The sequence below is a fragment of the Schistosoma mansoni genome (genome assembly GCF_000237925.1).
Source record: "Schistosoma mansoni, WGS project CABG00000000 data, supercontig 0156, strain Puerto Rico, whole genome shotgun sequence".
In the NCBI taxonomy this organism is placed as follows: domain Eukaryota; kingdom Metazoa; phylum Platyhelminthes; class Trematoda; order Strigeidida; family Schistosomatidae; genus Schistosoma; species Schistosoma mansoni.
In genome coordinates this window covers 18,000-33,504 of record NW_017386050.1, presented here as the reverse complement: position 1 = coordinate 33,504, position 15,505 = coordinate 18,000, and the positions used below count along the sequence as shown (strand labels likewise).

The window sequence follows — 15,505 nt, the reverse complement described above, 5'->3', positions numbered from 1 at the left end:
GAAAGTCCTGGATTCGAGTCCTGCGCTCAGTATCGTGGATGTGCACTTCTGAGTAGTTCCATACAAGGACAAAACAGCGGTCTATTGATTCTGAGGTTTCAATGGTTGTCTAGCTTAGATTGACTTGTGAATGCAATTGTAGAAAATCCTGACTTAAATACATGTTAAACCTAAAGCTGTTGCAATATTACGCAACTAGTGATGAGAATTTCTTAGTGTCATGAAATTTACAATATTGAATGAAGGTATTATTTCTTTTTATATCGAAAGCTATGATAATTATATGTTTTCTCTTTTTTTGCATAAATAACTAATTAGATGATATAACAAACTTTGAAATGGTACATGAGAACTTTCCTAAATTTAATACAGTCACTAATAATAATAATATCATGTATGACTTGATGAGTCTATATAATCCACCTCAGAATATGGATGATTTATTAAAAAATGCCATACAACCACAACAGTATATGCGTAAAAATAAGCCTAAACGACGACCTAACCAACAACAATTACAACCAACGGATTCATTCGATCTTACTAATGCTCAAGTACAAAAGACTAATTCTATTGAAAATAATGAAATTGCGTTGAATAAAAAATCTTTACCTGGTCGACTATTGACTATACCATCAATGGCTGAATCTACCAGTGATTCATCTGATGATCAAGTGAGTCTTCCACAGTTTTATTTTTGATTGCTTAAAAATCATTTTCTCCTTCGTAATTACTAAAAAAATAATTTCGTAAGACGTTTTACTCGGAAGACTATAGGCTAAGATTATGTGTGAAGTAACGATCGTTACTATCGTCACCGATGTTCTCTTTTAAAACTTTTTTACTATATAGAGATGATGTCGATATCTTTCAGATGTATAAGTAGGAATAATCTTACATGCAAGCAGTCTGGACCATATTCGATTCCATTTAATGCAAACCACCAAGTACAGACTCATGTACTTGCCCTTGGGTCACATTTTGAGTGAGAGATGATGATACTACTTGGTGTTGCCCAAACGCGAGCTAGGTGGGACCGGATTCAAATCAAGGACATAATGGCTGAAAGTTGGACATCTTGGCCACTAAACCAGTGGTACACTTAATATGAAACATCTATTACGTGAAAGGAAATCAGTTTAATAGATATTTCACTGATTGAGTAGTTATAATAAGACAAAGTTGGTTGTTGTATACATTGTTAAATTTTTGCTGAAATAAAACTATATCAGTGTATTAGTGTTCATCACAACTTAGTGATATATACAGTATTTACTTTTTTATCCTCAATATAATTGATCATTCAGTGCCTAAATGTTGAATTATGAATTAAGTTTCGGTATGACAGAGAATAACGGTAGCTTAGGATTAGAATGTTGAAAGTGTTGTGATCTGTAATTTCAATGGTTGGGTAGGAAAGGTTCCACTGTCTTCCTAGATAGTATCATCAGCATATAATTCAAGTAAGAAGTGAGCTGTTACAGTTTCTTCTAAAGCTGATAAGAATTTCATTAGTTCCAGGTTAACAGAACAAGCTGTTAACGAAGTGTGAAAAAACTCTAATAGCCTATTTATTTTTGACTCACATACTGATGATAATATTTCTGAAGATAATAAAATCTTCATGACTAAAACATCTATCTCAGAGAGGACTACCCTAAAAAGTCAAGTTCTTTGCAATTTATTTGGAATAAATTGCTATTTCTCAATTAGTTTGGTGTTATACACTTGCTGTTCACATTTTTCACCGTTAAACATGAAAATCACAATAGCAAGACCGAGTAGTACTCAAGACTGATCATACAGCTTTTGTGTATCATTGGGCGATCGATAAATTCACTGCTCTCTTATTGGCGGTATTAGCACGCTCATATATTAACAGGGCACGCGCGCACTCACACGTTATAACAGCATCCATTTCTCACAAGCTGTTTACAATCTGCAATATTCCAGTGTGAAAACTACAAATGATGTTTAGCTTAATTTTTAGGTTATTGAAGTTGTTCAAAGGTTAACGTAGTTCATTAGGAAACCCTGATTGATTTAGGCTACACACAAGTTGGTATTCCTCTCCCTGGTGGGTTGGAATCCAAATTATTCAGTTTCACAGTTTGAGACGTTCCCTATCGACCATCTTCAATCCCTCAATTTCACAACACAGCGCATACAGTTCAGAATCGATTAGATTACTGGCTATACTGCAACTTAATCGACAGAATTTTATTAGCACTGAGAAGGACTCATCAACCACGAAATCGGGCACAACTCCGTGATTAGTCAATAAAAGATGTTATCAAGATGAAAAAAACTGACAATTGTTTCATTACATGAACATGCTACTCGCAAGTCAAGGAACTGACGGCTGTAAATTTAGTGAAAATGGAATCACTACAGTGTCATTGTTGAATATTTCTCAGAATGTATTTCCATTTTTATTATATTATAGGATGATTCAGATATTTGGGATTTAAAAGACTCTGTCAGTCAGTCTAATATTAAAGAGAATGTGAGTTAAAAATCTCTTTCTTTTGTTTAAATCGAAAGGATAAATTAATCTTTTTTTATGTATATGCGTTTATGTCTAAAAGTGATGGACTCTTAACCACAACTGTAACATATCGATTTTATAAATTGTTGTACAGTTTTGTTTTGACATATCAGTATGTCAATGTGTTCACCGACAATTCTGTAGAACCAAGTGTAATGGTTTATTTTCTAAACTAAAATAGACTTAAATTGATATAAGTAATAAGAATATTAATAAGTAATTGATCACTAAGTAATGACCGATATCACTTATGTCAAGTCCTTCTTAGTTCTAAACAAATTCTGTCGATCAAGTTGAAATGTAGCCACAAACTTAAATGACTGTAAGTCATGTGGACTGTACTGAGATGTAAGGAGGTGGTTGGAGGTAGTTGACAGAAAATTCTAAAACTAGGTTTCGTGTTATTTGAGATTCTTCAGAAAGGTGTAGCTATAATTATGAGGGAGTTAATACTGACTATCTCCAACCATTAAATTACATAATAAGAATAATACGAAGATCACGCAGATAGGTTTACAAGTAAAAATTAATCTTTACTACACCATGTGGAGCTCTTAAATTGTAGCGTTATTACTTACTTATGCTTGTAACTTCCAATGGAGCATAGGCTGCCGACCAGCATTCTCCAACCCACTCTGTCCTGCGCCATCCTTTATGGTTCCATCCAACTTTTGTTTATTCTTCTCATACCTGTTTCCATGTCTCGGAGTAATGTGTTCTTTGGTCTTGCTCTTCTCCTTTGGCCTTCAGGATTCCATGTTAGGGCTTGTCTTGTGACTCAGTTGGGTGCTTTCCTCAATGTGTATTCTATCCACTTCCAGCGCTTATTCCTGTTTTCTTCCTCCGCTAGAATCTGGTTTGTTCTCTCCCACAGTAGATTGTTGCTGTTAGTGTCTGGCCAACGGATCTGAAGTATTTTGTGTAAACAACTGTTAGTAAACACTAGTATCTTCTGGATGATGGCTTTCATAGTTCTCCAAGTTTCCGCCCTATACAGTAGAACTGTCTTGACACTTGTATTGAAAATTCTGACTTTGGTGTTGGTTGATAGTTGTTGAGTTGACTTCCAGATGCTCTTAAATTGTGGATATGCCTCTCTTGCTTTGCCGATCCGCGCCTTCATATCGCAGAGTCTTGCTTTTCCCTTCGTGTATGTTAAGACTTACTGCTGCTGAGGCTACTGCTACACTGGTTGTCTTCTCCTGCATTTGTTTTTGCGTGTGCGATAGAAGAGCCAGATCATGTGCGATGAATAGGTCGTCCATCTGTCCACTGTATCCCATGCTGTCTCTCAAATATTGACGTCTTCATGATCCAGTCGATCACCAGGAGAAAGAGAAAGGGTGAGAGTTAGCAACCTTGTCTGACACCGGTTTTTACTTCGAACGACTCAGTGAGCTGTCCTCCATGCAGGATTTTTCAAAGTTTAATCCACCATAAGAATTCGCACGAACATTCCATGTACCTAAATTATTAGTTGCTCTGGTTTTCAGAAAGGGGCACCAATCTCGTGACTTCTGAAGGTACTCGGTTTTCATCATGAGGCGTCATAACTCTTCTAAACGAAGGCCTAACACCAGGGCAGATTTTTTAAAAGGTTTGAATTATTTTTTCTGGATATCGTTTTTTTAGATAGTTAGCTTTCTATGGGATGGGGTCGCTAACCTCATGCCCAATCCTTTTCTTTTATCCGGGCTTGGGACCGGCAGTAGCCCTAAAGGGGCTCCAGACGGAGTTGTAGCGTTATTAGATCTCATAAAAAAGTTCCTTAGGGTAGATAGGTCATAATTGGCAGTAGAATCGAGAATGATTATTTCATCTTATTCTGGGACTTTCCAACTAGATGTACCTGTATTCCTGTTTTGCTGACTACATTAGAACTCTAACCTTGCAAATCCTGTTTCAAATCTTCAAATTCTGCTAACATGCGATTTCACTTTCTTTATTCACCATTTTACTGAATGAAAATGAATTATTTTAAAATGACTCAATTGATCCTAGCGTAAAGTCTTAGTAATATTATTTACTTTGGACTAAATTATTCATTGATACTCTAGTTCAGAATCTCAATGAAAAATTAACAATTAAACTATCCAATACAAGCAAAAGGTAAACAGCACATCTTTCCATGATTGCCATTCATTGAAACGTTCACAAATATATTATTATTTATTTATTTATTTAAACACATATATATTGGTACAAAAGGGCACCAGGTACATATGCGCCACACAAAATAATGAAAGTAGGAAGAGAAGGGATGAAAAGATAAGGCGGACTGAAATGTACAACCAGAAGACTCTTTCAGTTAGGAAAGTTAGAACCATTCTTTATGTAGAAAGTAAAAGAAGGTTGCAGCAGGATCGCCACTGGCTTCTATTCTGAGCCATATCTGATAACGTCTCTAGCTACTGTGTTGCACCATCTCTCGGACCCCAACCAGGGAGTCGTGAAGGACCAACGGAAGCTAGCCCTTTGCAGCTTTCTTTCATGCCACGACACCATGTCATACACTGACCTCCTCTCCGCTTTTTCCAACCAGTCCCAGGGTCGGCAAATAATGCACGACGTGGAAGTCTCTGGGACGACATTCGTAAAACATGTCCAAGCCATCGAAGTCGGTGTTTCAAGATGGTGACACCAATTGGATTATTATCTCTGTACCCGAACACACGATGCCGAACCTCTGCATTACTAACATGGTGTTGCCACTGGATGTCAGCAATCCTTCGGAGACAACGATGATCGAACACAGAGAGACGTCTAACATCCTCAACTCGGAGAGGCCAGGTTTCACAAGCATAGAGCAAAACTGCTCTCACCGACGCGTTGTAGATCCGACCTTTTACAGCCAGACTAACATCACGAAGGCGCCAAAGATGGCCCAGATTGGCATAAGCCGATCTGGCTTTCATTATACGTGCATCAATCTCATCACTCACACCACCACCAGCACTTATATAGCTACCTAGATACACGAACTTCTCAACTACTTCGATCTCCTCACCATCCAGGGTGAGTACAGGATTAGAATCCTGCCAGTCTTGTAGGAGTACTTTGCACTTGGAGGGTGCAAAGCACATGCCGTACCTGCGGACACTGATTGCCAACTGATTAAGTGCGGATTGCATGCCTTGGGCATTATCACACAGTAAGACAATATCATCCGCATACTCGAGGTCGAGAAGTCGTTCTCCAGGCAGCAGATCCACACCGCCATTACTTACATCCATCAGAGCTGTTTCCAGGATGTCGTCGATGGCAAAGTTGAAGAGGAATGGTGAGATCGGGCAACCCTGCCTAACCCCACTGCTCGAATGGAACAAGGGAGAAAGGTGGTTGTATGCCCTCACTCTGCCTGAGGTGTTCGTATACAGGGCCTTTAAGATGTTAATGAACTTCTCAGGCACACCCTTCTTCAATAGACAATCCCAGAGAACAGTCCTGTCCAACGAATCGAAGGCCACCCTGATATCAAGAAACACTACGATTGTTGGCCTGCGATAAGTATGACGGTGTTCTAACATTTGGCGGAGGGTGAAGATGTGATCAATGCATCCTCGACCAGAACGAAAACCAGCCTGCTCCTCGCGAGTCAATCGTTCTCGGGTTTTAAACAACCTATGAAGAATGATAGAAGCCAATAGTTTGGACGCAATCGAAAGTAGACTTATCCCCCGATAGTTATTGCAGGAACAACGTGAACCCTTTTTAAAGATAGGGACGACTATTGACTCATTCCAAGATGTTGGAACACTTTCTTGCTCCCAAACCTTTCCAAACAACACAGTCAATTCCTTAGTCAGAAAGTCACCACCATCTTTAAAAAGAGCCGGAGGTAAGTCATCTGGGCCAGGTGATTTGTAACGTTTCAAGAGTTGGAGTTCCTTGCGGACTTCCGCCTCGTTTGGTGGATCAGTCGTCACCGGCCATGGGGGGCAGGACAAACTGGTTGATGTTGCCGGAGCAGCAGGCCAGTTGAACTGCCCTTCGAAAAATTCAGCCCATCGTCCAAGACGTCGACAGATGTTAGTGATTGGCATCCCGTCATCCTCGTAGATTGTTTCACTCACACCAGACTTCTTGCTGCCAGTGGCTCGGATGAGTTGGAAGAGCTTCCGGCAGTTACCAGATGCAGCTACTGCTTCCATCTCGTTAGCACGCTCCGACCACCAGGCTTCCCGGTCCTTACGCAAGCTTTGCCCGATTTCATTACGTAACAGCCTTCGTTTGTGGTCAAACTCACGGTCACCCGGAGTAGACCGACGGGCTTCGATCAGTTGTAAGGAGCCAGAAGAAACCCAGTGCTTGTAAGCGGGACGTTTCGCGAAGCCGCAAGCGGCTTTACTCGCCATTTTCATGGCGTCGTGAAGATGCAACCAATGCTCATCTATACTTTTCGGTGGGGTGGTAGCTAGCCTAGAGGCTAGCTCCGCTCGATACTTACTTGCAACAGAAGTTGCAGCCAGTTTACTAATATCAATCCGTTGGTGGTGGTCAATCCTTCGGCCACTGAAAAGTAAGGTGAGATTGGCGCAGACCAGGGCATGATCAGACTCCAGATAGGTACTCCAAAAGGAGTGGCAGTCTTGTACACAACCACGCCAGCGGTAGCTGATCGCTATGTGATCAATCTGAGTCCATGCTTGGGATGCAGAGGGAGGACGCCAGGTGGCACACCGGCGATGACTGTGCCGGAAGTTAGTGCTGGCCAGAAACAGGTTGTGGTCTGTGCACAGTTGCAGCAAACGGTCCCTGTTATCTGTCCTGCGACCAACAAGTCCCCATCGGCCACCTAGACGACTCTCTTCTGTGCCTAGACGCCCGACCTGTGCATTCAAGTCTCCGGCTAGTACTACAATATCTGTCGAAGACGCTTTCTGGAGAAGAACTGTTAACTGATGGTAAAACTCATCCTTGATTGCATCCGGGCTGCAATCTGTCGGGGCATAGGCGGAGATGACGAAAAGACACCGTTTCTCACGCCGATTTCTTCTCACTTTGATGGAACTTTCTAATGTAACAGCACATAACCGACTGTTAATGGGGATCCAATCGATTAGTGTTGCCTCAGCTCTAGTGCTTAGTGCGACACCAACGCCAGCAAGACCAGACGAAGATGCCACAGGGTCCCCGGATAAGCGCACGTGGAACAAGCTTTTCGAGGCGACAGATGGAGAGCGGATTTGTAGTACTTCACTAGAGTCTTGAATACGGGTCTCGGATAGACAGCAAACATCAACATTAAGACCTTCCAAAGACATAGCCAGCCCTATCTGTTGTCTGATATGCATTAGTGTGCGAACGTTGAAGGAAGCCAGCTTGAACGGCGTACGTGGTTTCAGAAAGACTGGTTCAGTATTTGTAATCGGTGGAAGCATTCACCTTCGACCAGACAGTGACTGGAGATCGTTTAGATAGGACAGATTTTCCACCATGGGCGAGCTGCTGCATAAGTTGAAAAGTAAGGTTACACAAATTGGGGATAAAAGGGGGTGAGTTAGCGATATGGTAAATAATAATAATAATAATAATGATAATAATAAAGGTAATAATAATAATGTAAATTGTCTTGCTTTTAGTATGATCAGGGATATTATCGTCAATAGAGTTCATCATTTCATTCATTTGTGTGTGGGCTGTGATACTGCCCGGGTGCCCAAACCGAAGCAGGTGGTTTTCTTAGGGGACCACACCCCGAGCCTTTGACCTAAAGGTCTGATCCACAAGGCAGTGGAGCATCGTGAGGAGATGCAGTCCCATGGTAGCCGTTGACCAATGACAGGTTCTTCCGCCATTCGTTCCATCAGGATACTGGAGCCCATGTGCACCATTGGTTTGGAATCAGGGTTTTCCAACTCCCCTAGGTGGACCCTCCGTGTCCACCAATCCGGTTATAGCGCCGGACATTCGCTTTTCGTCCTCTCACTTTCGTGAACAACACCCCCGCCACGAGAAGGCAGTGAGTAGGAATTCCCTGGCAGAGGCTATATATTCACTGGCCATGTGAGAGCATTTCGAGAGGGAGAGTAGACTCTCCCCACTCTCGGCCGTACCAGGGCATTTGGGGGCTCACAAATATATACAAATGATGATAAATGTCATTATTTTGTAAACATTAAATTTATTTCACAAACTTCTGGGGTGAGACTATAATTCATGGTTGACATTCGAACGAACCTTAAGCAACTTTGGGAAATATTAGACAATCAGAAAACAGTATAAAGTAAAAATATACTATGCAAAACCAAAGAATTAGAGTGGATACACTTCTTTTACATGGTTTAAAAACTTTTCGAAGTTAGAAAGAGTTTCAGAGGTTCTGAAATCGTATTGCATACGATGGAGGAACCAATCCTTATGATTCCCTGATAGCCGACATCTGGAGCCATGATAAGGTCGCGAAAACTCTTTTAGCCTCGACCACATGGCTTCAATATTGTTTGTTAGCAGTCCGGTTGCTGTGTCCACAAAATGCCGCTTGTGGACAACGACACGATGCATATAACCAAGTCTATATAGGCATTTGTACGCTCTTAAATCCCCCGTATATATTGTAGTACCCGGCTGCACATATTCCAGTATAATTGGTATTATCGTTGTAGTTTTTCGGTTTCTAACCTGTTAGAAGTGTCCCTTTTGAGATGACCTGTCGTATATTCCAAGGACCTGTGAGGCATATTTATGAAAATGCTACTTGCCCAGTCTTCTTTTACACTACATCCTCTATTAAATTTTCATTTCCTGACAACTGTTTTGCCTATTTCAACGGTTCTTCCGACTCCCCCAAACGACTCGTGTAAGCTTGTCATTTTTACTGCGCATATATCTCCACAATACTCATACCACTGAACAGCCGAAGCTTCATTAACATCTGCAAGTGTTGCAGCCAGTGTTACTGGCGATTTTATTGTCCAGTTTTCAACAATTATCATAATTTGCCTTAGTCACAATCTGGATCGAGCGAAAAAAGTTCCTCTTCTAGCAGACTTCTTCCTCCAACATATAATACACTGAAAGACATCATCACGGTAGTCTATATTAGGTCCACAAGTCATTTGATTACCAAAACGACAAAGAAAAGGACTTCGTAGTAGTCCCATTTGTTGTAGCTGCTCAATTATAATGCCTTCTCTAAAATCAGCTGTGAACCGATTGTACGTGAGTATCAGGTACTGAAATTGGCACTATGACCTTGGGATACCTCAAACGTTTTTGATTAGCCCATCCATAAATTATAGTCTCACCGTGGGTCACAGTGAATCATGAAATATCAAAAAGTCAGCTTTCTACTGATTGGAATATTACAAATAGATTCTTCTTCCTGTGATATTTTTGTGTGGTTTGAGCTACACTGACGTAACTGTGGAGCTTTCATTATTGTACTGTGATGTACGTGGAATATTAAAAACTTTTTCTCGCCTGCACACGATGATCTGAATGGTGATCGAGGTTATAGTACCATTAGAATGAATACATGAATCACGACGAAGTATTGGAAAACCAGAGTATTGAATAAACAACGCAATTACAATCAGTTTACGCTCAGTGAGTTCAGAGTAGAAACTAGTAATAAGGAGGAAAATCATATATTTAATAGTCAGTAAGCTAAACGTCTGTCTGTTCACACTCAATGGTCAGTCATATTTACTTTCACTAGTCTTACATCATTCCCAGTGAGCCTACCTCATGTATAGGATGATTTTTTTCAATTCAAATGTTACCATTGAATCTTGTTTATTATTTACTTGTGATCATGTGTTATTATTATTGTTATTGTCGTCAACAATGCATTTGTGCAATCTAATTTCCATTTTTATCTTCTTCCGATTTTCTTTTATCTTACAGCCGAATGAGGTTACACACGAGGATGATATGATGAGGTAATGATTTAAATTTAAATGAAATTACGATAATTTAATTTAAATCGACTTAGTCATTTGTTGTATTATTCAACGACGAATTTATTTTGTTACTATATTACTGAAGAATTTCACGTGTTTTATTAGCCAAAGTCAATAAGTTATAGACAATGTGATTACTTGTGTATGTGTGAATCAGTTTACGTTAACGCAGCGCATCTGTTGGAGGTGAAATTATCAGGATGAATACAAAAGTAGTAGAATTAATAAAAACCCAAATTAAATAAACACATTGATTATATACCATGATAAAAGCCACAAAACAAGTATGAGGGTTAATTATACTACTTCAATTTCGTAACCAAGCGCGGTTCAGACATGGAATTTAGTGATCGATAGTAGAACGCATTAATTACTAGGCTATTAGTGTTGGTAGGAAATTTTAGGCATGGACAGTGTGACTGAAGAAGAATGAATTAATTTGTCGAATGAAAAGTAAAGGACAATTTAAAACTCATCGGATATCGTGAACAAAGATAGTACGTCATTATAGTAGGACTTATATGTACAGTTTTGAAGGTTATCAATGTAAACTGTGTTCTAAGAAATAGCCTTCAACTCAGAACAATGAATAGTGTGGGATTGCTATATTTAACACTTACCATCAATCTTTCATTTATGTCGAATATAATCACATATGCTAAAGTGGTACAAAGTTATTCTGTCCTGTTAACACATACCTTGTTAGTTACGTTAGTTACATTTGAAACGTAAACCATCGTCTGAGAGATGAGATCAATTAAATTTGCATGTTTGACATTTTATTAATGAATGTACTACTCTGAATTACATTATTTTTTCCGTAGATGGCATTCTTATGATTCTTAAGTTAAATAACTAATAACAATGATATTTTTCGTTTTGATTGTGACATAAGTTTTTACTCTTCAATGTTATTTCTTGTATATACTGTTCAACGCCAAATCCTAAGAATTTATAGCTATTCTCATGTAAGTTATGTTCCATACTTGCCTCATTCCACCCCAATGATTGGACATGTCTGAACTGTTATTTTCCCATTCATTGTATTTTCTGTATATGAAGTGAAAGTTTTAATACTTAAGTGACTTCCCAGAAATGAGTCACTGTACATTGATTGATCAATGAGTAGCAGTCAATGCCACGTTTGTTCTGTCCTTAGCACCTATCGAATTCCATTTAAATCGTTGCAACAGAGAAACTAGTTTCTGTACCCAGATATCGTGTGAATTATATTTTGATATTCAATGGCTGACAGAAAACCCTAGACCCATTTTTCATGCTAGTTGGTGGCTCGAATGATTGGGCCTGATCTGGGTTCACACTTACCATAGAGCATTAGTTTCCTCAAGATTCCCGGCATGCTTTACTGGTGAATGTTAGCTACCAAGATACCTGGATTCAGGGTTTTTTATCAACCTGCGACCACGTCAATCCAAAAGGTGGTCACATGATGTCCAACCACATTAACTATTGTTCACAATGCAACTTGATCGATAGAAATTTATCAGTATTAAGGGACTAGGTAACCAATACGTTAACCATTGCTCAATTGTGGTGTGGTCTACTTATATCTATATAAGTAGTATATGGTGTTGGTCAGACATAGAATGTATTTTCGCAGAAGACCGATGAAGAAAGAACTGAAATGAAGCGCAATCGTTTGGAAAATGTATGAGCAATGGAATTAGAGAAGAAACAGTGAAGATTGAAACAATTGGTTGTTAATTTGCAAATTGACTGTTCATTGTTTGGTTATCAGAATTTACTGAGATAGTCTGTAAACTTTGCTTAAATACATTCGATTGTCCCCAGTCGTGTTCTGTTCACTACACAATGATCAGTCGGTGTAGATGAATCCACTCTCTATTATTATTATTCTGAAATATTTTCGGTCACTTGTAAATTTTTTTTAATGCCAATTCGTCTCTTTTTCATTCCGTTAAATTCTTATATTGCTACTATCGCCTCGAGTATGGATGGGGGAGAATAAAGCTAATACACTTTTCTGTATACTTTGATATTTATCATGATAATGATGATGATAATAAACTCTTGTATTTTGACAAAGACATCTAATTGTTTGACTGGATAACGATGTTTTTTCGTTTTTCTTATTTTTCCTCGTAGGAATAAAACGAATAATGTAAATCATGTACAGAACATTGAAAATAAACTAACATTAACGAATACATCTAATGTTCGTGAGTTAAAATCTAGTTTATGAAAATTAAATAAGTATTCACTCTTGATCAACTATGGTTAAATCATAGATCAGTTGGTAGAATTTAAACTCTTCAATATTGAACGTATAATTTGAATTTTAATACTTGATGGATTTTTTTGGCATGAAAGTTTTTAGATCAGAAGGGGTTTTTGTGGATATTTCAGTATTTTTATAGTTGAAATCATGAGTCAATTCAAGCTAGACCACCATAGAAAACCTGGAAGCACTGGACGGCCAGCTCGTCCTATTATGGGACTCCTCAGCAGTGCGCATCTACGATCCCGCACTCGCGAGATCCGAACCCAGGACCTACCAGTGTCGCGCCAGAGCACTTAACCGATAGACCACTGAGCTAGCCGGCATCCAACGATGTTAATGTCTAACTTCAACCAATCCACGATGTTTGAGCAACCGTTCACCAATTGTCTTCACTGAGTTGATATCTCTACAACAGATTTGGTTGAACTCCACTGGTCACTCTAATTACTTCGGGCATTCTTTGGAAGTTTAATTATACATGTATATCTTAGTACTATTCTGTTGTTCCTTTTCTTGGAATATCCAACCTTTTTTCTCTGTTGATGATATTGAACCGTCGATCAAAAATTTTGTTTTAAGAGTATCTAATGATGAATTCTACAAATTATTAGGTTTTGATAGCAAAACATGAAAGTGGTGAACATCAGTTTTCTTCAACACAGATAATTTCATGAAAAGAATAGCATTTTCATAGTCTTAAAGCGAGATCAAGTTGACATTGACGAAGTTATCAACTTATTGAAGGCTATCTTCATAGTATTAAGCGGACATTAGTTGATAGGATAAAAACCAGACAGATATACCCCGATTCCAGGTCACCTTAACTATTGTCACGTGGTCGATAAGACGTTATAAGAGTTAATAAATAGATAAACATCATATCATATAAAAAATTGTTTATCAAATAAGTTTCATTATTGTGACCACTATTTGTTGTACTGTTACTGGTTGGTAAGTATTTCAATGAATTTCTGAAGAAGTTTGTCCAGTAGCTACTTTAGGATTTTGTGATGTGATAATTTTTAAGGAAGGAAGTGATAACTTTGTGACAAAACTTCATACTATTAACGAGTAGGTTGTTTTTATATGTGAAAATTATATTCGAAATAATCTCAGCGATTGAAATTTAAATAACTTCAACGTTTCGTCCAGCTAACTTGTCTGGACTTCTTCAGGGTAATGATCAAAATCATCAAAGAGATATATAGTGTTCTTTTATGACAATCATATCGAAATATATACTACCGTTATACCAAACATATTTAGATGTTGAATTCAATGATTCAGAAACAATTTTTCAACCTTCAATTTGCACTTTTATCTTTATTTTTACTTCATATAAAAACATATTAACACCGAGTATCATTCATTATTAACTCATTCTTACACATGCATACACACACAATTCATCCAGTCTCCTTTTATTTCACATTGTGAACGTGTTACATGATTCTCTTTTAACTGATTCATATTATCCTATATACAAAATTCAACATCTAAATATGTTTGCTTTAATGTAGTATAGATTTTGATATGATTGTTATAAAGAAACACTATATATTTCTTTGATGATTTTGATTATTACCCTGAAGAAGTTCAGACAAGTTAGCTGGACGAAACGTTGAAGTTATTTAAATTTCAATCGCTGAGATTATTTCAAATATAATTTTCACATATAATGACTTCTCTATACTCGGCGCCCAATTTTTGTTAAGCTATTTGTTCTCATCTTGACGAATATTCATATAAATTAGGTTGTTTTTTGTCAGAACTATTTACCGTGTGGAATTGGTTTTTAGAAGACTTATGTAGTTGAACGATCATATCAGGCATCGAATCTATCATTAGTTCTTCTACATAGTCAATGTGAGATTAATCTCAAAACTTTTTAATCCAATCTTTCAATTATTCCTATGTATACGAAAATTTAGGTCTACATCACGTTGTACATAATACAGATTCTTTAACTCAACGTACAAATGTCATTTTACGTGTGATATTCCTCATAACGAACAGAATTTAACAGCGTTCCAACCTGTTAGTCAGTGATCAAATACTACAAGAATTATGCTACGATCTTCAATAGAGTCAACAATCATACTAACACTCTACTCAGTTAGAAGAACCTTAAATATCGATTGTCAGATGAAATATGATATAGATGTTTTATATTTACTTTAGATCCTGGTTTGCTGAATCTACTATTTTATTGTTTTGTTCATAAAGATGGTTAAATTTTTAAATCGTATTACAAATGGGTAACCAGATCCCTTCATTAAAGGGAAAATTGAATTATTCATTAGTAATATACCCATAAGTTAATTAAGTTTTTGTTATTAACAATTGATTCACATTGCTTTTCAATCGTTTTTCCTACTTCAAGCTATAATACGTAAACCTTCTCTGCGTAAAGTTCCCACTACACAACAAGCTAATTATACTAATACTGAAATGAATAAAAGATCAGTTCACTATAATGAAGAACAGTTAGTACAAGTATTGAATAAAGATGCAATTAGCACTGAGGATGAAGTTGATAAATATGAGGATGCGGATGAAAATGAAGAAGAATCAGCAGCAGCAGAAGAAGAAGAAATGGAGGATGACGAAGATGATATGGAACAAACATCTGTAGGAAAATATTTATTAAATAATTTAAGTGATAATCTAGCCGATGCTGCTAGTCATGCTAGTACAACTTTAACAGGTTTACTGAGTACGTTTCTTTCGTATTTTTACCCTTGATTATATGATTTGTTTGAATCGTTATTAATAGAAGTTCGAATTATC

At 37.9% G+C, this 15,505-nt stretch overlaps 1 protein-coding gene across 1 annotated transcript in view; it reads left to right on the top strand.

Annotated features, from left to right (window-relative positions):
• The window catches only part of Smp_080680 (map-kinase activating death domain protein,putative), a gene marked incomplete at both ends in the record, with an annotated part of 38,641 nt that extends 25,965 nt beyond the window's left edge, over positions 1-12,676 (top strand). Inside the window, 4 exons of the mRNA XM_018798043.1 lie at positions 319-674; positions 2,447-2,506; positions 10,397-10,431; positions 12,580-12,676. Of these exons, the coding sequence (XP_018646720.1) occupies positions 319-674; positions 2,447-2,506; positions 10,397-10,431; positions 12,580-12,676 (548 nt within the window). The remainder of the gene's footprint in view (positions 1-318; positions 675-2,446; positions 2,507-10,396; positions 10,432-12,579) is intronic.
• Between the last annotated feature and the right edge of the window lie 2,829 nt (positions 12,677-15,505).